At 31.7% G+C, this 25,078-nt stretch overlaps 1 protein-coding gene across 1 annotated transcript in view; it reads left to right on the forward strand.

The window, feature by feature from the left end:
- Window positions 1-10,025, forward strand: part of LOC136968330 (PMS1 protein homolog 1-like) — a 47,737-nt gene extending 37,712 nt beyond the window's left edge. The window contains exons 8-14 of the mRNA XM_067262330.1: window positions 1,232-1,439; window positions 1,568-1,691; window positions 3,235-3,453; window positions 7,148-7,348; window positions 9,037-9,167; window positions 9,255-9,400; window positions 9,764-10,025. Coding sequence (XP_067118431.1) covers window positions 1,232-1,439; window positions 1,568-1,691; window positions 3,235-3,453; window positions 7,148-7,348; window positions 9,037-9,167; window positions 9,255-9,400; window positions 9,764-9,949 — 1,215 coding nt within the window. The 3' untranslated portion in view covers window positions 9,950-10,025. The remainder of the gene's footprint in view (window positions 1-1,231; window positions 1,440-1,567; window positions 1,692-3,234; window positions 3,454-7,147; window positions 7,349-9,036; window positions 9,168-9,254; window positions 9,401-9,763) is intronic.
- The last annotated feature ends 15,053 nt before the right edge of the window (window positions 10,026-25,078 follow it).

A 25,078-nucleotide genomic window follows, 5' to 3' on the forward strand; every position in this document is an offset into this window, starting at 1 on the left:
ATTCATGCAGCAGCTTTTTCTTTTTTACGTGAAATTGCCCAGACAAAAATGGTGCCAACCACACAAAGTTTTCTTTTGTTTAAACAAAACAATGCCATTTAATGGAAAAATGAACTAAAGCTTATAGAAGTTTCTCTTGTCTAGCAGTGATGTTTACAACCCATTAACAAAAATAGAATAACACAAATCGGCACGCCGAAGAATATTCGACGTACCCGGCAATCCGAAATTGGCTCACGGCAAGGATTTGAAGGTAAAAATTACTTAGGAGAGCGCCCAGTTTTATTTCCTTCTAAGAAACATGTGTTGGATTATCTCTGTTTTTTTATTTTCTGTGCATATTCTCCCCATCCTTAACCCAGATAATCAGGAGTATACTAAACATACAAATAAAATAAGACAAAATATAGAATATAAAAAAGGTTAAGACACTAAAATTGATATACAAGCATAGCAAGTAAGATACATTGTAAAATACAATGGAAAAGTTAACAACCAAAACTGCCTTTCTGGTGCAATAAAAAAACCAAATGCCTTTGATAAACTAAGTTGAAAATTTGATACAAATAGGCAGAAAGTATTTCAAGTAATTCTTAGAGGTTCTGAAATGAAGATATTTTATGGCAAAAATAATCCATTAAGATACTTTTAAAAATAAGAGCTGATCAAAATAATTAATACATAATGTAAAATTGTTTTCTCATATTTGCACCCCTGCAATTTTAATTTATGTGTAATTTCTACTTTTTTGTCATGTATGTTTTTACTAATTCTATGTATTTTTTACTTGTTTTCATGTCTGCTTTACTTTTGTTAACTTTTGTGTATTTTTTCTTCTTTGTACTTTTATCTTTGGCATTTTATTTTACTTTTTGTGTGTTATATTTGTATTTTATTGTCGTCGTGATCATAACCCCAATAATTACAGTATTATTATTGGGGTTTTGTGTTCTTTTGAGGAGGCCTTATATGCTTATATGGAGCATCGCCTGATTATGTCTTATGATAAAATAAATTCAGGGGATCCTAAAATCATTCTTGCCATTTTGTTGGGATCAGTATATAGAAGATAAATATAATTATAAATAAAGATATAAATTTGAAAATGATCTATTTCTTATAATAAAAATTCATTGATAAATCTTATAGGGTTACGTGCAAAAACTAGTGGTTATAAAACTATTAATTGTATAAAATTATAGAATAATTATAATTGTTTTTTTTTATTTAGCCTGTAAAATTACTTATTCCATCAGCAAAGAAAAGAACTTTAGAAGATTCTTCAAAAAATTCTGCTAAATCAAAATCTCCTGTTAAAAAACAAAAGAGCATTAAAAACACTTTGGACCAACTTTCTGTCTCTGATATGTTTATTAGTCAATCAAATGAAAAATTTGTTACTCCGTATATTTTATTTTGTAGAGATAAGAAACATGAAGGTATGTTGTTTTTATTTCATTAAAACTTGTGGTAGGAAAATATATTTTAAATTTTAATAATATTTTTTATATTGTTATATTTCAAACCTTTCATTACAGTGTTATGTTGCTATTCTTTTGTGTTTCAGTAATTTCTTTCAATCCTGATGCTAATTCGCAGAAAATTGATATGTTACTTATGCGTAAATGGACAATATTACCTTTAGAGAAGAAGAAAGAATATAAACTCAAAGCTGAGCAGATAAATAAACAGTAATAAATAATTAATTATTCTTAATAATTGAGACTTGTAAAAGATAAAAATTAATTTACCTTTTTTTTTAAAATAAAAATCAAATTCATATTTGGTGCATTCAAGTTATAACACCTCCAATTTTTTTTCTCAGGACTGGAAACAGATAGAAACATGTGGTTTGTTTTAAAATACACGTGCACTCGTTGTGAATGCGTGACAGAGATGGCAGCACTGTATGGCACACAGAACTCTAGTGGCGGCGGTGAGAGTGAGGAATGTTTTTGATACTTAAAATGGCAATGTTTTCATTACAAGAATAGCGTATAATCATTTGTTTTCTTCATTTGAGTGGTGTGACACTGATTGAAATTCATCGCCAGTTGAGACTTGTGGTGATGGTGTCATGGATGTGTCTACTGTGTGTTCATGGGTGTAACAGTTCAAAGAAGGCAGAATGTCGTGTGACACCTGGAGTACACTTTTTGCATTTTTAGGTCTTCATGCAGGATTGTGTGCACAGATCCCATGGAAATGCCAACTTTGGAGGCGATGTGTTCCACACTCATTTGGCGATCCTCCAAAACAACTTTCTTCACTCACTCGATCGTGTCGTCAGACCGGCCGGTGCGAGGCCGAGATTGTCTTGGTTTGTTGTCGCACGACGTTCTGCCTTCTTTGAACTCTCACACTCATAAATGCACATTAGACACATCCATGACACCATCACCACAAGTCTCACTCAACTGGCGATGAATTTCAATCAGTGTCACACTACTCAAATGAAGAAAACAAATGATTACATGCTGTTCTTGTAATGAAAACATCGCCATTTTAAGTATCAAAAACATTCCTCACTCTCGCCACCGCCAGTAGAATTCTGTGTGCCATACAGTGCTGCCATCCCTGTCACGCATTCACAACGAGTGCACGTGTTTCTATCTGTTTCCAGTCATTACAAACAAATAGATGATGATGATTAATTAAATGCAATGATTATTTTCAATTAGAAGAATGCAAAAATTGAAGCTGGTTATAAAATTAAGTGATTTAGTTAATATTTAAATCATTTAATTATCCTAGTTACAACCCAGTGAATTTTGTTAATATTTGATATTTATTATATAATTATAATTTATGTAGATTAACACTAACATTTATTTATATATTGTAAAATTTCCACAAAAATTATATATTACTAATCATTTGTAGATAAAGTAACCCGAAACAAATTTTTAGATCAATTTTTTGTGTTTTTATTTTCCATATTTTACCATTTTGTAGTTCTCAAAACTTTGATTCTTATGAATTTACGATTAAGTTAGTCGCAACAAAATCAAATTGTAAGAATTGTCACGAAAAAATATATGAATTTAGCTTACAAAGAATTACAAAAAGAAATAATTTATTGGATGTGTTACAGAGTCAAATTCAAAATTAAGTTTGTGAAATGTATTTACTTATTAAAGCCATTTTACAGTTTTATGTTTTTGATATCTTTCAGCATTATTCAAATTTTGATAAATATAATATTTACATAAATATTAATTTTTCATTTTTAAGAAATAATGCTAAGAAAATACAGAAGAATGAAGAAAGTGAAAAACAACAGGACAAAAAACATTCTACCGATAAAACACGCGAAGTGCAAAATGCTAAATTATCGAAGCCCGAACCTCGGAAATTATTAAAGAAGGATTATAACAAGAAATTTAAGCAAAAAGAAATTATAATTTCAATGAATGTTAAAGATTTGAGAGAGAGAATTTTTTCAAAAGTTGAGTAAGTAATAGTTGCTTAAATATTAATTTTTAATATTTGATATATTTATCTATTTTATTTTAAAAAATATATTTCCTATATAGAAATATAATATACATATTTCTGAAAAGACTTTCTCTCTATTAGTTTTAATTTATTCACTATGTTTTTGAACTATTTTAGAAATTCAGAAATAGTTCTATTGCATTGTCCATCTTTAGATTGCAATTAATTATACTAAAAATTTTGCTTTTTTAAAATAATCTTAATGTTAATTCACCGAGAAGAGAGAATAAAAATTAAAAATAATATTACATATTATTATTTACGTGATTTTTTTCCCCACATATTTATTTCAGTTTTTATTTATAATTTTTGCTTCTTTTGTGTAAGTTCTTAATTAAAAGCATTTATTTCAAAGTTATAATAATGAATGGGATTCTGCGAGGGTCATTCTAAAAGTAAAGAATGTTTGTTTCTCTAGATATTTTTATTTACGATAATGAAACAAAACTTATTTTACAACACACATGATACCTTAGCTATTTTTCTGCGTAGTCTCCATACAAATTTAAACATTTGTCTTGGCGTATCACCAGCTTTTCTATGCCTTCTGCACACTCGGTTACCGCCAAGTGCTCGAACCGGTCATTAACGACCTCTTTCGGTTTGTTGTCACTTCCATAGTGATTCCTAATCAAAAAAGTCTTCAATTTAGAAAAAAGATGGTAATCACTCTGTGCCAAGTCCAGGCTATAAGGAAAATGTTCAAAAACTTCGCACTTAAACTGCATAAGCAAGTTCTTTGTCAACGCAGCAGCAATAACGCACATCTTCATGTTGGTGGACTTCGAGCCAAGACTTGGATCGGAGTGATTACCATCTTTTTTCTAAATTGAAGACTTTTTTGATTGGGAATCACTATGGAAGTGACAACAAACTGAAAGAGGTCATTAATGACTGGTTCAAGAACTTGGCAGTAACTGAGTATGCAGAAGGCATAGAAAAGCTGGTGATACGCCAAGACAAATGTTTAAATTTGTATGGAGACTACGCAGAAAAATAGCTAAGGTATCATGTGTGTTGTAAAATAAGTTTTGTTTTATTATCTTAAATAAAAATATCTAGAGAGACAAACATTCTTTACTTTTAGAATGACCCTTGTACCTTATTCCAGAAGACATTGATACGAGGTTATATTTAATTTACAATAATTATGATTTGATAAATAGCAAATAAAATGGAAATCTGAAACTATGTTAAATGAAATTATAGATAAGTTGTTCATCAAAACTTTCAAAATTATTTTCTAAGTTTTTAAGAATAGCCTTGGGAGGGGAATTGCACACTAATTATCTTGGAAGTGACAACAGTAATAACACTTTCCAATAATAGTTTAGTTTAGAATGATTTTTAAAAAAATATTTGTGAATATGATACTGGATACTCTTTTCCTTTTCTATTAAAATGATTAATTAAACTTTATGATTGAATCTGTGATCGCAGGGTTGGCATCTCTTTGATGCCATGTCAGGACTGACACCATTGTATCTTTTAGGACAGACACAGAAACCTTTATGGCTGTTTTTACACGTGAGCAATCGCATTGTACCAACATTGGTGCTTAGGCTCTGATTTGAGCCTGGTCTGAAACAACCGGAAGAAGTGAATTCACTCCACTGTAAGTTAACAATTAACAATACCTGTTTATTTATGCAATTTATGCAGCTCTGTACATAGTTAAGATGCTTAGCAAGGTGCTAATTTTATATATCATTTAGTCCCTAACCAAGAGAGAGTTTACAAATCGGTTGCACCTTAATAGAAGTTGGTTCCTTGGAGAACTGTAGAATTGGCGGATTGATGTACTACTGCTGGTCTGCCAGGTGGTTCAAAAGGTGCTTCTATGAATCGAAAGGGTGGAAGTCTTTGGATGTCTTGAGAGGGCAAGGGGGCGATGGCTTGAGCAGTATCTGAACAGGATCGGGCGTGAACACCAGTTCAAAGGTTGCAAACTACGACGACAATGAACTCCTCCTTTTTATTAGGGGATCCTTCGTGGGTTTTTCCCACGACCTCATCAGGAATTATTATATGTCGGGACCAATAGTTAAGTTTCGATCATTGGTTCCGGGTGACACATTCGACGTGTCACTTTAAACAAGGAAGCAAGTCCATGGGAAAAGTTTTAATCATATCTTCTAAGAATTTTTTGTCAAGTCTGGGCTCTCAGAAATTTCAAAAAGTGAGGGCGATAGTATACAAAACCATTACTCAAAAGTAATAAGTTTGCAGATCACTCAGGATTAAACCAACCAGTAGGATATTGAAATTTGTTTCATTTATCCAATTACTGTTTACAAAATATTGTTGTATGAAGATTTATTATATTACTGTCTTTTAACTTAAAAGTTATTTCATATTTAAATTGCAAACAAATGCTATTTTAATTCATTTAAAACAAATTTCTAACCAGATTTCTAGATTCTACAAAATAAAAAAATGAAACAAATGAATTATAATAATAAAGACATCATCATTAGTTTTAATTTTTTTAAAAGCAAAATGGCAGTAATTAATGCTGTTATGTGTAAACAAGATGAAACATTACATGGTTAAGCTAGGGCTGTTATGTTAAATGTATATAATTATTTTAGCCATAAAAATTCACTATATAGTGATATAGCAAGAGTTTATAGCCTGCTAGCATTGCAGTTGCTGTACTTTGTCTCAATCATAATGAAACTGACTGACTATTTATAAAAAATGACTTTGACAAGTTCACTCTTCATTAGAAAGACTATAAATGCTAAAATAAAGTCAATAAAAATAAATATAAAAAATATTAATGTCAATAGCATTTATTGATAGAGATTCGAAAGTCGTCGTTCTCTGAGAGTTATTATATAGAAAAGGAGGAATTATTGGAAACTTATCAGCTTTTAGATACAAGTTTAAGTAGGAGTGTCTAGTAACATTAATTAAAATGTGGATTTCTCTCTCTCTTCTTTGAAACCATGTTTGATGATTGTTGGACTATGAACCCAAAGAATATAAGCCATATACAATAAAAAATTTTTAAAAAACACTAACAGGAAGTAGATTAACCGATTACCTGTTGTACTGTACATAATCTTTTGCTTATTTTACGATATCCGGTTATCACAATATCTAGATGTAGACTGTGGTTGTGTTCATATTACGGAATATAATAAGTGATTTTTCACAAGGACATAAAAATTCTTTTTCGTTAATGTCTTATGGCTGTTTCTGTCTCATTTTCCGCACTGCGGTGTAGTACAAATTTGCATATTTTCAGAGTGCAAATTTCCTAAAATGTGGATCGTTGCACAGATAATGAACAGAGAAGAATTAAAGTGTGAATATGTATATGTGTGTATGGTGGGTTTAGGAAAATCATGACAGCAGATAAAATATGTCTATGGTGGGCAAAGGATTTTAAATTTTTCTAAAGATGTTCTTAGTAAGTTTAAACAAAGGAAAAGCTGATGAGTTTATAATTGCAAGTTAAAATTACCAGAATAACCTATACTCATATTCAGATTGACTTTTAATTACTGGTAATCCATGAGTTGTCTGCGCAAAATTACAATGTATTTAATTATAGTATTTTTTTTTGTAAACTTTACAGTAATTATTAATTTTTTTGTACTGAAAATATATAGTTTTATGTATAAAATTTAATCGTTTTCAGATTGGATGAAGATCTGGATAACTCCAGATTTCATTTAATTGGACAAATTAGCAACAGTGGTATGTGGATTGTATCTTATGAAGATCATATTTTGGCTGTGAATCATTTTAGAGTGCAGGAAACAGTAGAATATTATCGACTTTTAGCAGAACATTATTTTATTCTTTCTGAATTGGATTGTCCAATAATGCTATCTCAAAGGTACTTTTTGTTTCAAATTTACTTAATAACAATTATTTATTTTTTGTAGAACATGTAAATTAAAATATTAAAACTTAAAATATCATAAATAATACACAATTTTATCATTTTATCATCACCAAAAATTATATCCGAACATTTCAATTTAGCATAAGCAGAAATAAAAAGCATTCGGAATTTGAAATATTCTGAATGCTTTTTGTTCTGCTAGTGTATTAAAGATTTTAGGTACAGGTGTGCACATCACTAGCAGGTAGTGACTGAAGTGATGAATATTGAGTGCAGGAGTAACGATGTAGACTCCTTATTCAAAAGTAATGAGCCTGGAGATCACTAATGATCAGATCATCCAATAGCATACTAAAATTCTGTTTTATTCATCAATTACTGTTTAAAAACATTGTGTGAATATTTATGTTATTACTGTTTTCTAACTTGAAAGTTATTTAATATTTAAATCGCATAGACATGCTACTATAATTACAGTAATATAAAATAGATTTCTACATTATAGATTTTAAAAATGAAGCAAATAAATCAGACTGGCAATGACATCATCATTAGTTTTGATTTTGATAGCATCTTTTAAGAAAATATGAACAAAATTTGACAAATTCTGATATCCTATGTATGACCTAGATGAAAGTAAATACCTGTGAAAATTAAGTACAGTAATACCTGGACTTACGCTACTCCAACTTACACGAACCCAGAGTTACGTGATTTTCAAATCTCGACGATTCGTCTTTTGTTTGAGCGCCACGCAACTCTCGATTACTCACTCACCCCACACTATTGTTCGGCTTATATGTTCGGATGTGTCGCGTGGAATCGACACGTAGCTACAATTTATTTTGTGTTATTTATTTCTGTGTTTTTTATATCTACGGAGACTCGAGAGAGTCTACTATGTCATCCGAATGAAGTAGAACTGACTCTTCTGCATCAAACAAGAAAAGAAAAACTTCATTTTTATCAGGAGCTGACAATTGATGAGCTCATAGAAATGCGTGAGCAAGAGCAAGACATTGAAGAACTTGATTCTTTAGGCCCAGTTCAATCAGAAGATCGAATGACGGTTGGAAACTTGACAGAATGCCTCGGTTTAATTGAAAAGGGGTTACAAATTTTAGAAAATATAGACTCCAACAAAGAGCATATTTCTTCTACAAAACGAGAAATAAAAACATTATTAGCATGCTACGAGGAAATTTTGGGGGGAGAAAAAATTATCTTTGAGCCGTCAGACGAATTTGTTAGATTTTATGAAGCCTTCTACATCAAAATATTTTCAGTTTATGGTTTTAATAATATAATTTGTTATACATGTGTATTATCTAAGATTTTATTAAACATTTTTTTCTAAATTATTATTTTCTTTAGTTCCGGTTCCAATTAAAAGTAATTTGTACGTATTTATATGCGAAATTATACCCCGACTTACGCGAATTTGACTTACGTGGTTATCGTTCGGTCCCACCTATCACATAAATTTGGGGTATTACTGTATTATAGTCCTTACCACTATTTAAGCAAAATATTGTAGAAAATATTGTAAACTTTGTAAGAAATACAAGTTCACACTCATTTTTGTTGACTGTTATGTTACATTTATTGTTATTTTATTAAATATTATAAGATTTTTTATTTCAAAAAATAAATTATTTATATATATATATATATTTTAGTTCATTTGGAGAACTTGAAGTTTGGAATGCCTTATTTAAATTAAATTCAGAAAGAAATGAAGAAATTGGATATTCATTAATCACAGATGACAAGATCATTGCAAATGGATTTGAAATTAAAATATATACTGGTCTGTAATTTTTAAACTTATTATATTTGATAAGATTTATGAGTTTTTCTTTAATAGAGTTAAATAATATGTTGATTTCTAATATAGATACAGCTGAAATAGTAAGAATAACTAAATCTCTTCCATTTTACGGTATATCCGATTTAAAAGAAATCTTGCAAATAATTCACAAACAAGGCTCGTCGATAAAATTAGGAAACTGCCGTCCTCAAAAAGTTATTCACTACCTTCAAGTAAGCTCTTTTTTCTTTTTATTAAATAATATGATTTCCTAACTCTAGGATTAAATTAATATATAAAAAAATAACTATAAACCAATTTAACTCAAATTGTTAAATTAAATAAATGTTAGAAAAGAAAATTCATATTCCAAGCAGTTTTATAACTTTTCTAATTGTTTTTCAAAGTTTGAAAAACATTTTAAAATGCTCTGTTGTTTTATATGCTTGAAATACTTGCCTGAAAAATAGACAAAACTATTTTGTTTAACTTAAATCATGTGTTGTGTTATTAAGCATTATGCATTGAATTGATTAAACAATAAATTTTTATCTGTTTTTTTTTTTTAATATATATTTACATGTATATATTTTTAGGGAGAAGCTGTGAGAAATGCTCGCATTGCACCAGCAAAACTTCATTCTAAAGATATCAAAAAATTGCTACAAGAGTTAGAATGTTTACCTTCTCAACAGAAATCTTGTTTACATAAAAAGCCATTTTTTCATTTACTGTACGATTTGAGTGAGATCTCATTATCACAGTCACAATCACAGAGATAATCAATATTGTAAATAATGTAATTATATGTAAAATATCTATGTATCTTTTTGAATAAAAGTTTTTCTATAAACTAAATTTATAATTACAATGTACAGATGATTATTTTATATCATAAACACATCAAAAGAAAATTACTGTAAAAAGTAAAGTATGGGGTAATTAGTGTAATGTATTTCATTACATTTCACAGAAATATCTTTGGAATTGCAATTTCAGTATTAGATATTTCTATGTGGCTCTAGAATCTCACAACAAAATACGCGTCTCCAAGAGCTACACATTTGTAGGGATCGCAAAAACACGTAAAAATGGTGAATAATTATAAAGTTCCAAAGTCGGGAAATTTCGAAGAGCAACTCGGGTCAGGAACAAGTGTTGGTGATGTAAACTAGACACAAAAGAAACTTTCCTAAAACTTATCTTAAAACAAACGCGACACGATAATGAATGACCGAGGGGATGTCAACCGAAAGAGGAGCTTTGTCAAGATGCTCGTGTACGAGGGTCAAAATCGGGAAACAAAGGGGAATAAATGGCCACAGAGACGTCTGGCAGACTGCTTGGGGACAAAAAGTCGGAGAGGGCCATAATGGCAGAAAATACAAGCACAAACTTCAAAGGCTCCGTCAACACCTCTCGGAACTCTCCCGACCCAGATCGGTCTCGGGTTTCGCATAAAAACAAAGAAATGGCCAATCGGGGTAAAGGAGGGGACGAACAGGACCAATCAAAAGGGTGAGATTCGGGGGGGTAAAATCTTATAAAACTCCTGAGTCGCAAGGTCAAGGAATTCGTTCCTCCTTCGATCATTCTTGGAAAAAGTGCAGCAGTTCTCCTCTGGGCCAGTGTTACCTCACGGATGCCAGCATCTACGTTCGCCAGCTGACCACACCATCCAAGCCTCCCGTCCAGTGCAGCAGACCTTTCGCCATCCAAGCCTCGGGCACGTATCTTCGAAACACGGACTGCAGTCGACCACAGACAAACCGAAACCATTGTCACCAAGTCGATCTAGATCGCATTGTGTAACAGTATTATGTAAGTTAACTTAGTTGTTAGAATAAACGGTTTTGTGTAAGACACTTGTCATCTTTGTCTCCTACTGCCACCACCCACATACAATTTCGACCCTAGGTTTTCCTGACACGTGATTAATTGTTTTCCCCTCGAAGTCAGCGACCTTACACATTCAACAATAAACACAGCAAATATATTCAACACAACTTATAGTTAATCTGGAATTACCTGGATAATTATTATTATTTCTTATGCTTTTAGCATATTATGCCATTAATAACATTTAAAAAACTGGACACTGTTTTAATTCAAACACCTCCCAGAGTGTGGTGCTGTTTTTTGAACACAAAGCAAAGCAGAAGTTCAAGAATGCATTTACTATGCAGTTTTCTCCGTGGACATCCAAAGGAAACTCTTCAAGTTTTTATCCAGAACTATGCAGTACTTATTCGAATTTAATCGAATTTTTTAAAATATAATTTATACACTTATGATTTTGTATAATTTTTAAATAATATTATCATTGTAAACCTTGTTCTTTTATTTCAATAAAAGAGAGCCATGTTCTTTATTCCAGTAAAAAAGAGAGTTGTCGATTATTTAATTACCATCGTGACATAAATGTGGGTGTACCGGGAGTGGACGAAGTCGCACCTCCTTTTTCTCGGCTAACAGGTCAGTGAGACCTGCCCACATCAAGATGGCGACTCGGGTTTGTTACGCGTTACGCGAGTGAGAGTGCGGAAGTGGATGGGTCCAACGATAGAGCGGCGATGGCGATACTCGAATAAAGGACATTAACAACGAATAAAACAACAACAATTTATTAAGACTAAAGCTACGGTTACAATAGGGGCGAGCTAAAAGTCGCCTACAGTTCGGATATGCAGAGGGAGAGTTTACACGCATTTGGGGGAGGTCATACCTCTTCAATCCGAGTTGGTCTTGTCACCTGTGCAAGGTATCCTCGGCTCTGGTTCCATTCGTTCGATGTCGGTTCTCTCCGGACTCAGGACGCGCACACTATCCAATGGACACGACGTAACCGACCCCCTTTCCTCTTTCGTCGCTCTTTTATCGTCTCAGTCACGTTTCTCTCTTTCACCAACCAGCACTATTCGAATTTTGTTTCTCATGATTCATGTTTTCTCCGTGGGAACCAAACAATAAAACATTTTATTGCTAGCGTTTGGTTCCGGCGGGTTCGAATTTTCACATAAAAAAAAACACTAAGGATAATTAGCATTGTGTCATAACGTTTATTTAATCACCATCGCAACATTTAAAAAAAACTAAGGAACACAATATATGCCAGAAAAGAATTGATCAAAACCCAAATAAAAAATAGCATGATCTGATTAGTGACGGTTCATGATATTTGTTATTTTTTTAACGTATAATTTCGAAGGAAAAAAAATTATATATTAAAATATAAAAAAAAGTTTAATTAATATTTTTAGCAACAGATGGTGCCACAGTATTAAAAACATGTTATTTTTGTTAATTCTTGTATAAAATATAAATATTAGTTCTCTTATATGAAAAAAAAACATTAAAGATGAAAAAGTAATGATCACTTTAACTAAATTAATTAATATTTTGGAATCTAAGAATTGTTTTTCGAAGCATTGCATCTGTACTGCAGACTATGAAGTAAGAAAGTCTCTCTGTTTTAATTTTAGTCTCGCCAAAAGTTATATATAAAAACATTTACAATTAATTTTAGTCTTGCCAAAGTTATATATAAAAATATTAGTTCTCTTATATAAAATGTATATATTTATAGAGAAAACAGTTAGAAAAAAATGTTATAACAGTTAAAATTGAGGTTTTATTTCAAAAACTTTTGTTTAAATCACGCGGAAAAGTATAACCGAAGGGGCATCAAAAATGGGTATGGTTTTGATGGGTAGCAGAGTTTTTGGGACACTAATTATCTCAAAAACACTCGAGGGATTATACGATTTTGGTCGATTTTTGCCCCTGCTCGACGTCTTTCCCTCGAAATGATGAGAAATACTGGGGTAAAAGTTATAAAGTGTTAAAAGTTTAACAAATTATCTCAGAGTCTCTCAAATATATACTACTACTGATACAAAAATTGATATAAACTTTGATCTTGCCATTTGATGCGAATTTTTTCCTCATACATGACACGTAATTTGCGAACATCAAATTCGTGTATCAAATTCTCTTCTGATGAAGAGAATTCTCTACTGAAGACATCTCTACTGAAGATGCAGTCAACCTTTCTGTTGAAGAGTTGACTGCATCTTCAGTAAACTGTTTCTGTAGAATTTCTTGATATAAACTTATAACTTTTTTATTTTTCGTCTCCGGTCCAAAAATAGGGTACCGTCGAACTCATCTCAGTTCCCTGAGTTCAAATATATAATCAAAGTCCTGAAATTCCATAGGGAGTAATCTATAGTACACCCACAATCTTTGCCAGGATCACATTAACTTAAGTGTATCAAACTACTGGCTGACTCATGAGAGCTGCTTTGGACAGACAAAAGTGTTCATGATTGTCATACAAGACCAGATCATAAATACAAAAAACACATTTTGAAAGACAACACTTACGGGTAACTTTTGTAGGAAATGCCACATTGTGTATGAGACTGTAAAACATTATGCTGGGTTGCAAGCTTTTGGCACAAATAGACCCGAGGTTTCCACATGTTTGTATATATGTGACAATGTCAAGCGAGCTTTGGCCGAAGAGGTGGCAACCCTCGGTATCTTTTTGTTTCCGATGTGCCTTTTTGGTGTAGATCTAAATCTAAAAGATTATGCCTAGCAGCTTAAAAAAAACTCCATTTATTAACTCTAGTGCAGTGTTTCTCAAACTTTTTGGACCACGACCCCCCTTATGCACTAAAAAATTTCAAAGGACCCCCGAAGAATATGTGTCAAAAAACATCCCGGAGGGAGGGGGTTAGGCTCGTATTTAAATATTTATATTATTTTTATTATTTATATGTGCAATTTATTTAAGTAAAAATTATTTTATATATTTTTTATTTCTATTATTTCTAAACATGAATCCATAGTAAATTTATAAAATATTTGAAAAAATTGATCTGGCATCAATTTTTCAGCGACCCCCCAAATATCTTTCACGACTCCCTTGGGGGTCGCGACCTCCACTTTGAGAATCACTGCTCTAGTGGACATGCCTTTTAGAGTTTAATGAGAGGATGTGTTGTGGCTATTATACTGCATATGTAATATTAAAAAATCATTTGTATTTTAAAAAAAGAAATTAAATATTGGAGGATATTCATATCCTCCAATATTTAATTTCTTTTTTTAAAATACAAATGAAATAAAAGAGTGAATTAATCTTAGAACTTTTTATTGAACAAATGCAGTTAAAAAGCATCTAGATACCTAAAAATAGGTTATTCCACCTCTATCTGTTGCTCACTTTTAAACATAGCATATTTAGTGATTACGTGAATGTTTCTTGCAGATATTTTTGCTACATTCTTGACATTGATTTTGTTCTACCATTCTCATCTTCTATAAAAATGCCATAAGTTCAGAGTTACTCTCATGATTATCTTGTATAATCTCCTGCTCTTCTGACTCAATTTCAGTGTCATAATCAGTCTTCAGTGGGTTGTTTTTCTTTTATGAATTCCCTTACAACTTGTTCTAAAGCTCCATTCAACTCTTCCTAGGTCAAAGCTCTATGAGATCTAGAAATATTTCAAAAACATAAGCATCTTGAAAACTGTTTGATACATTTTCAAATTAATATAATTCTAAGAATTTATTGAAGCATATAGTTGCAAGAACACGGATACAACAACACTTAATTCAAAACTCAGAAACAATTAAATGGTTAGATACAGGAGCCACTAGGGGATGCATGTAGTGACATACATTATGAATAGAAAATACCAAAGTGCACTTCCACACCACCTTAGTATATCATTTTAAACAAGACTTTATTAACATTTGATGCCCACTGAAGGCTTAAAGCTTAATTTTGTTTATATGTGCAGTTATGTAGTTACTGGTTTGTGAGAGAGAATTACAAAGTGTACATTATCTTACAATTATCATTTTCGGCTTTGTTCGATAGCAGGTTAATAAATCTGTCAATAGGTCTGTTTATTCACTCATTTCTGGGCATTCCCACTAGGCATTTTTGTTTTGTATCTCAGAACTTTGAATATTGGCCCTCTTGCCTTGTCTTCTCTGTTGGCAGACTTTTCCCTTTTGTCTGTAATCTGTCAAATTGTCAGAATACCAAAACTCGATGTGTGCACACTGTTATAGACTCTTCTCACTGTAACTTTTCTCTTTTTTATTTTGATGCATCCATTATCCACAATGGACTAATTGTCGTAAAGGAATATAACCTGTGCATGGTGTCTCATTGTTATTGTTAACATAAAAGTAATGTTTTCTAATTTTAACATGATCTTTTTCTCACAGCATTGACTTAACCAAATGACAAATGTAATATATCAAAAGCATGCTACACACCCAGGATTCATATTACAAATACATTCCTAAAGTGGTCTTAGAAAACGACAGACAGCAAATATACTATGACTTGCATTAATCACAGACAAAATAATCTATCACAATAGATGAGACATCACATTTATTAATCAACAAAACAAAATCACATACATCATAGATGTAGTTGTACCAAACACCCACAATTTACAACACCAATTTACAAAATATATAACACCAACCAAAAAATTAGTAAATACTTGGAATTTGTCCACGAAATAAAGTGCCTTAGGAAAATGGATAAGGTACATGTTGTGCCAGTATTCCCTTCTTGTACGGGCATCATACCACATACACTATACAAAAGTCTAAAAACATTAGGACTTCACAAAAGCACATACATCACACTACAAAAAGCTGTCATTCTAAAAACAAGTTATATAGTCAGGAAATTCTTAAACACAGATGCATACATGAAGATCGTGTAAACATATTACAGTAATTATTTTTGTAGTTATGCCTTGATCCTGGTCCAATGTAGTGCTAGGCACTGGTATGTATGCTGTGTAGGATACACTCCATCAACACCATCGTAATAATAATTTTAAAAAATCTTTTTGTTTGATCTTTGTTTAAAATTATATTAATTTTTTAAATAATTACTCAAATGAATAAACCAACAACAAAAAACCTTACATTGAAATCCAAACACTTTTACACCTGGCTTATTATCACCAGCCTGATTATTAATCCGGAGGCCCGAAAGTGCTCAGGATCCAACATAAATTTTTTTGTTGTTGATTTCTCCATTATTTAAGGAATAAGGAAGTAGTTTTTGTTGTTATATTTGCCAAACTCAATAAGACTATTATCTCCAAACTTTTCTTTAAGAATTGTTGGGTATGTCCAGATAAGTTCCTTGATTAATGCAGAATATACAGAGTGAGTTTTTTTATCTTGAAGCAATGAAATATCTTAATTGGATCTCATTATTTCAGAAAAAGATTTAGACAAAAGTTGTAGGGTTTTGAAGGGGCAATCAATTGGTGACCTTGGATGCTATCTTGATCTTCAAATGACCTTGAAGGTCAAGATCTGTTTTTTTCAATGGGAATACATATTTTTGACCCTGGCATTGGAAAGAGCAGGAAATTTCACAATCAGCCACGACATTGAGTACCTGAATTTGACCTCTGAAGGTCATCTCAAGCCACTAAATTTCTCACTTTTACCTACGATTTTAAAAAATAATTCCCAAATGAAGTTGGTAAATCTTTGATAGATATAATTGAATTATCACTTTTAAAGTGATTTTTGCCTAATTAACAAAATTTAGTTCATAAATTTGATAAATATGTTAAAATTTCCATGCTTGACTTCCCAACGCACCAGGTTGAATATATATCGACTTACTTTAACCAAATAACCGGAGTGTTTATGTTCTGTTATTGCAAATGTTTTCGAGGCTCCTTCTGGGTTCTTCCTCGGGCTTCTACGTATATTCGTTACAAGCTGGCCGTTAAATTTTGGACTTTATTTGTAAGGTATTTGATTTGAGACACCAAATGCGCATGTGTTCCAAGACATTCAAATATCAAAAAATATGACAAGTTTTGAAATGTGCATAGGTTCCAGTTTAAATCCAATAGTAAAATTAAATGCAATTGTCCAGTAGGACCTGCCACACTATAGAAAGGGACACCTCTTCCTTAAAATTAATGCAGTTGGTCCTGCATCCAGCCTTAAATATTTCCATCACCTCCAACCATTTGAGGTGTTTTGGATGTGGGGTGGTGAGGATAATACGAGCTTCGTTAAAGTCTGCTGTGATATCCGGGCCCATCGCATAAGTTGAAAGGGCCATTGCACACTTATTATGTATTATGTTGTATGTTGTACTTAATATGTTGTATGACATACAACATAATAAGTGTGCCACAGCCTTTTCAACTTATGCAACGGACCCGGATATCACAGTGGACTTTAACAAAGCTCATATTATCCTCCCCACCCCACATCCAAAACACCTCAAATGGTTGGAGGTGATGGAAATATTTAAGGCTGGATGCAGGACCACCTGCATTAATTTTAAGGAAGAGATGTCCCTTTCTATGGTGTGGCAGGTCCTACTGTACAATAGCATTTAATTTTACTATTGGATTTAAATTGGAACATCATGGATGGCATCTTTCAAATGAGCTAGGAGGCTGGACTTCTAGTGTACACTTGAGATTTTAGTTAGCCCATAGTGGCTATTGGCTATGATATAGCAAAAAATTCACAGGTGTCAAGTATGGAGACTGCAGGGTCCATGCATTTTTGTAGAAATGGCTAATTATTTATTTTTGACCAGACATGTTGATTAGGAATTATTTCGCAAGAGATGGTATATAAGGGGATCCCACCTTGCATTAATGTGACTGTGTTAAAAAGACTCTGTGCACACAAACATGGCACAATGTAATATTTAAGCATTTTCAGGTAATGCTGTCCAGTTACTTGTGAACTAGGACTTATTATACCGAGGAAAGAGAAAGACACAATTTCCATTAAAATATACTTATTGTAACGTAATCTCGTGTGTTTTTCTCTTCCCTCAGTATAACAAGTCCTAGTTCACAAGTATGTCCAAAGTGGACACAGGTATAGTAGATGATCTTATGATCTTCTCTGTCTTCTTCAGGTAGAATAATGTAGACCAACATGCCAAACAATCCTTGAAAATACAGTATTACATGTATATACACTTTATTTTAATAGAGAAAAAGAATATTAAAGTGTCTGAACATGTCTTTTGAATATTTATAAAATGTCTGAACTAAATTAATACTAAAATTTGTTAATAACATCAATGTTTCTTTGTTACAATTCTGACATCAACAACAGCTGTAAAATGCTAAATCTTAATTATACAATTTTGGCCAGGATTCTTTTTGTTAATTCACATTTGTGAATTTTAAGGCAATACAAACTACGTTTGAGTCCTTTATCCATTAACATCCTTTTATTCCAACCAGGAACACAGAAACAGCAGGCGACTTGAAGTAAAACTCTTCTAAAAATAACAGACGAAAATACTATCAAACGATTCACCAACACAACTAAAAATGATTTCAACGCCGACTTGTTCTTGTAGGTTATGGCATCTACAAACATTAAAAATCAGTAAAACTCTTCACGCCTGCTGTTTCTGTGTTCCTGGTTGGAATAAAAGGATGATAATGGATAAAAGACTCAAACGTAGTTTGTATTGCCTTAAAATTCACAAATGTGAATTAACTAAATCTTAATCAACACAATCTTTCCCTATAACATTTATGTGCTCTAAACAGTGGAATATGTTACATTTTCCGCTGAAATATTTTGTTTCTCAGTTCTTTTTGTAGCCACGCTTCTTTCAACATCTTCCAGTGGTTATTTGAACCACCGAAGATTGTTCAGCCTAATCACTGCCACAAATCTGCATTATTCTTCCATGCATTAGTCTCGGACGATTATTCATATCTTTCTATTTGCACATTAGCTAAACTTTTTAGACTTTCTTAACAACTTTAAACAAAATATTAAAAAAAAGAAGATACATACCTTATAAATAGAATAGCACTACAATTAGAAGTGATGAAGCTACAGTAGTACCTTCATCACTTCTAATTGTAGTAGTAGTGACCCAAAGTCATTACTACTATGTACTGTACATAGTAGTAGTGACTCTGGTCTCACGTACTGTAAACAGCTCTTATTCCTAAATGAACAAAGATTACAATTCAGCTGGCCAGCAACAAGCATACTAATGCTCCACGGAAAGATACCGAGAATGATGTCTCTTGAAACCTAACATAGTCACTACGAGAAAAAAACGGCATGTGTGTTCTCAGAATCTGTGCATCACCAGTGAAGGGATTATAATAGTTTTATTGCTTAGCTATGGCAGCAGAGTGATAAACATTCAAGATTCAGCACATTGAGTCCATTCTGATTCTAAGAAATGCTATAGAAAAGTTGTTCAAAATGAAATATTTTTTTTGTTCAATACACAAATTACAATATTTAGACATTTTTAAAAATTTTCTGATTTCTTATTCCGGTGATTTCAAATTCAGCTGATGTTGTGATTAACTCACTGTTGGACTATCGTGTAGTTTAAAATTAAAATAACATTGTAATTGGCAACATTTTAATTTTTATATAATATTTCAGAGTTTCAAATGATTATTTGAATATTCCCTACAACTTTTTAGTTTTCATGCATAATTTCATTTACCATAAAAAAGGATAAGTCTTGTAAACTGGTATTTTGATTAAATAACAGCTCTAACCTCCCAGCAGAAATATTTTTATTTATCAAAATTTTTGATTGACTGGGCAGCCCTCTTCGGAATTGAATACGGGTACTCCTCGCTTTACGACCTATCTGCTTAACGACCACTCGCACTTACGACCGATCGAGTTTCGACCCGCAATTCCGGGAATCCCCTTTCTCGGCTCGAGTGTCGGTCAGTTGCAAATGGTGACACGCGCACGAAGCGTACTATAATAGGCTTGTGCGTACTATAATAGTCTTATAGTACTATAATAGGCTAATAGAGTACTATAATAGACTTTTTATGAATAAATTTGAAGTTTGTTGCATAATTTGTATAATTTTACAATCCTATATTCCCGGCGCAAGCTCCTCGCTTATCGACCAATTTGCTTAACAGTGTAGTTGTCGGAACGAAACTCGGTCATAAAGTGAGGAGTACCTGTAGTTTTATTTATTTATTTTACATTTAATTGGAAAAGTCCCAAAAGCAATTGATATCTGCCTCCAAATTAACATATTCATAAACATAATTTTTTTCCCTTTTATTTGTTAGATTTATGTTTAATTAAAATTAAAAACTGTATAACACGTTTTTACATTTAGATTTAAAACTAGAAAAATCAAGATATAAAAAATCATCAAAATTGTTTAAATTTTGAGCAATACAGTAAAGGAGGACCTTCGAGATACACTCAGACGAAAAGATGGAGTGAACACGCGCAACGAAGGTCATAGATTTTTCACGGGAACGTGTAAAAATAGCCAATCATAATAAAACTGTTAAAAGATTGGAATATAGAATACGTGCATTTTTAAAATTTAAAAAGTTTAGAATGACTTCAAAAATGTAGTGAATAGTGACTTTTTACATTTCTTAAGTTGTTGAAAACTTTACAAAATTTAAATTTTATAATAGAATTTAACTGTTGAGTGTTATTAACCGTGCTGTTAAGAGAGAAAGATGAATGTATTGAAGTAGAAAAATATTAATCAAAGATACTGAAACATTTAATAATATATCTGATTGTAAAATAAGTTTTAATAAATTCACTTTTTAAGAACATATAATTGTGAATTAAGTTACCGGGAGATAAAAGTTTATTTGTGAGATAGAGTGGAGAGCCCGATGATTGCCAGAATCATCGGGCTCTTCGCTCTGAGCCGGTCACATCGATCACAATAAACACGAATGTTTTTATTTATTTTTTTGGAATTTCAAATGTCGTCCCTTAAGACTGCAGTAAATAACTGTTTGCAATTTAAACATTAATGATGATAAGTGAATACTTGTATTTAAAAGAATGATAGAGTTTGATTTGGAATTGTTGTTACTGTATTGATATCTACAGGTTTCTAATTGTGGGGATTGCTGTAGTAAAAGTTAAAATTTTTTCCTACTGGCAATACTGTGATGTCATATGAAGTCTTGAGTCCAACACTGGACTCAGTTTTTGGACTTAGATTCACCTATCGCTACTGCTTGCCCTACCTTCCTCAAATAAACTGTTTATTTGATCATTCTGTAGAATAATAATGATTAATTTAATAAGATTATTAATAAAAATATACGACAACTTTAATTTTTGAAATGTATTTTACAGGAAAATACTTGTTCGAAAACAATTATTAATGTCAAGAAATTAAACTTGGAGAAAATGATGGAATCTTTAAAAATTCATCACGATCATTTAATCATTTTAACTGCTATTCTCAGTAATAGAATTTTATCAAATCATTTTATTCTTTGTAATAACACACTTAAGTGTTATAAGGTAAAAATTATTTTTTTAAATAATTTTAAGAAGTTTAATAAATTATTAATAATGAAAATATCTTTCTATTGTCTTTCAGAATTATAACACGGACGTTTTTACAGAATTTATTAAAACAATTGTTAATTTGCCTACTGAATTTGAAGTTTCAAAATTAGCATCAAATTTATTTAGTTACTCTCAGGAAAAATATAAATTCTTTATTAATTGGTTTAATTATTACAAAAGTTTTAAAATTAATGATACAGAATGTTTAGAAGAATTGAAAATATCAGGTTAGTAAAAATTTAGTTTTTAATCAAACACATCTTTATTTGCTAATTGTTAAGTAAAATATCTTCTGAATAATAAAAATTTCATAAATCTTGATACATATCGGACTTTTTTCGTATTTAAAAAAAAGACATTTTATTGTAAGTTTTTAAAACACATTTATTATTCAGTGATTATTCTATTAATTGTTTAATGTTAACAAAAGCACAACGTGACAAATATTGTAGATTCCTTTTTTTTTGTGATTTTTTGAAAATAACTAAAAACCCACTCTGCAAGGACATTACAAGGGCTAACCTCCAGTCCATAAAGTGTTAATTTTGTCAAATTTTCAGAAAATATCTTTTATATTTTTATTTGCATTTATGCTATATGTTAAACATCTGCTTTCCTGGCTTAAGTCCATTTTGGTTTTAGAACTTTATGGTAAGATTGCTATGCTTTCTTGATATATTGACATGTTTTAAAAAGAACATACAGGAAAAAGAACTTGTATTACCAAAAATGTTGAATGTTTCACCATTAATTATGATCAAGACACCTACAGAGAGAGCTGAATCTTGGCTAAAAAACCCCGAAGGTGGCATGTAAAAGTTATATGTTTTAGTGAAAAAACGGAAAGAAGTTTTATGGAAGTTTCACATATGTGATTTTTTTCCAAATTGAAAATATACATGAATATTATTTTTTTTATCTCTTTTACTTTCCCAGCTGTTATGTATAACAAGGAAAAGTATTGGAATTATGTCATATTGTGAGGACCACCATTTCTCCCCCCCCTCCAAAAATACCTCGATGTTTGCATTTGTGAACTACTGTTTACAACATTCGTAATATAATAATTTTTGCTTAATCACTTATTTTTATTTTTTTTTGCTAATTATGTATTCGCGTGAACTTTAATTGTATCTTAAACAACAACCGAAGTTGTAAGAGGAAATTTGCCTATTTTACCAATCTAGGGACTCCCCCTTTTCTAAATTTTAATACCAACTTAAAACGATTTAAATAAACAAATTAGAATAAAATGGTTTATCATCCAAATCTCACAACATGCCAAGGGAAAAAGGACAAAGCAATCAATGAGTAAGGATGAGAACTGCTCCAAAGACGAGTCACATCGACTCGTCTTTGGGGACATTTTAGAGTCATCAATGATGACTCTGAAATGACACATGACCTAAGCAGCCAGAGAGTGCAGTCCAGTCCAGACAGTACCAGAGCAGTACAAGCAAGAAAGAGTAAGAGTGAAACAGGATCAAGAGACTGATGGACTGTCTAAACAGATGAAAGAAGACATCTTGTTTACCTGGTATGTTGTGAATTGCGTAGTTCGAATACCCCCTGTTAGGTACCCCCCTTTGTTGTATAGATAAAGATAGGCAAATTTCCAAAAATCGGATTTGATAACTTTGTTCTAAACTTTCAGTATTTTTTGCTAATAAATTTCCTTTAATTGATTATATCTGACTCTGTATTCGTCCTCCTGAGAGGCTCATTCCTGGACTTTCAGAGTGACTCTTACCCTCGCACCTTAGTCATTTACTTCATCTCAATCGGTGGTGTGTCCGGTAAAACACACCTGGTGGCAGGACCCTATCAAAAACGTACGTAATAAACCATCTTGACGGCCCCGAACCCCACAATATTTAACTCTGTAAAATTTTTGCAAATCTCCTCATTTTGAAACCACCTGAATTGAAAAAAGTAAAAAACATTCCATGTGTGTGTGGGCATCTATTTCATTTAATATCTAAGGATGGAGTGAAGATTAAGGAACAAAATTTGGCACAGCAGCTTGTGTATAAGGGGCATTGATTCTATTAAATTTTGGTAGTGAAAGGTCAAGAGAATAGGGAGAGAGAGGGGTAATGGATCATATTTCAAGTGGGATTGGACTTAGTAAAGATGTTATACGTCACTAACATTTACAATTTTTTATGAAACTGATCACTATCCTCAAAATTAAGCTTTTTGCTATTCAATAACCTCTTAACAGTGAAGGACGGAAATAGCCGTCCAAGGCGATCGAGTGGCAGTGGTGAAGGACGGAAATAGCCGTTCAAAAATTCTTATAAAATACCTGGACCATTTCGTGAAGTCGTAGAATTTTCACGAGTAGTTGGGTTCTCCAACTTTGTTTTGGAATATCCTTTAGTTCTCGAGAATTTACAATAAAAGAAAGAAAATTAAAATAAATATGAAATTTTAGACGGCCATCTATCGACATAAATCGAATTTAAATCTCCCGCCGTCATCTGATTGGTTAAAAAAATTAATATTCCTAATTGGCTCGCGTCAGAAAAAAGTAGGTGTGACTTCTGTAAATGACGCTATCGGGAGTGCACCGATGCGACCGGAAAAAGTAAACAGCCTACGTCATTAGTCTAACGGTCCTTGTCTGACCTACTTTTCGTAGAATCAACATTGGAGTAAGCTGTAGTAAAAGCGTAGTAGTTTATAGTAAAACGGTCTTCTCTAATATTCATAGTACTTTGTAAAGCTCGGATTTCAATTTAATAAGTATTATTTAGTTCAGAAACATTATAAATACATCATTAAGTAGGAGAATAACGAAAAACTTTATTTTTTAGTATAATACAATTTACAAAATCGAAAGTTCGTATATCGTAATATTATAAAAAACTACATCGAAACATACAAAGTCACCTAATTTACTTAAATTCAGTTCATTATACAACTGTAGATACTCTTGCCTTCCTCAGTTTCCTCAAAACAAAACTCGAAAACTTCAATTAATTCTATAAATATTTAAGCGCCATTACTATTCGAATTAACTGTAATTACAAATATAACTGAAAAATATTTTCGACATAAACCCTAGGCAATAATTATCAAAACAAAATTCTTCAAGTGTAAATTTTTCTGATCGAGTAATATGTAATAATAGTTTTATCTATTACTCTTGCCATATTCAACTTTCTATGTTCACATCCATTTAGTTTCATCTAATTACACTTTAAATGTAAAAAAATCTACCAACAAATAAGTTTTCTAATAAAGATACTACTTGCTAATTAAAGTTTGTATTCTTCTTTGACGTAGTTCTACGTTTTAGCACTAAATTAGTAGACATGTCTAAATAACACGCTTATAAACACTAAATGCCATAAATGTTTCGAAATTAGAACTAGATAATTATATGCACAAATAAATTTACATGCCTTCATTTACATCCAAACAAAGATCAGTTCTCCCAAATTGTCGAAAAAAAAAATATTTTCAACTTTTCTTTCTGAATTTAGAAGTAATTCACAGTAAAC

The sequence above is a fragment of the Centruroides vittatus genome, unplaced genomic scaffold (assembly GCF_030686945.1).
Source record: "Centruroides vittatus isolate TY-2023 unplaced genomic scaffold, ASM3068694v2 contig_1428, whole genome shotgun sequence".
Classification (NCBI taxonomy): domain Eukaryota; kingdom Metazoa; phylum Arthropoda; class Arachnida; order Scorpiones; family Buthidae; genus Centruroides; species Centruroides vittatus.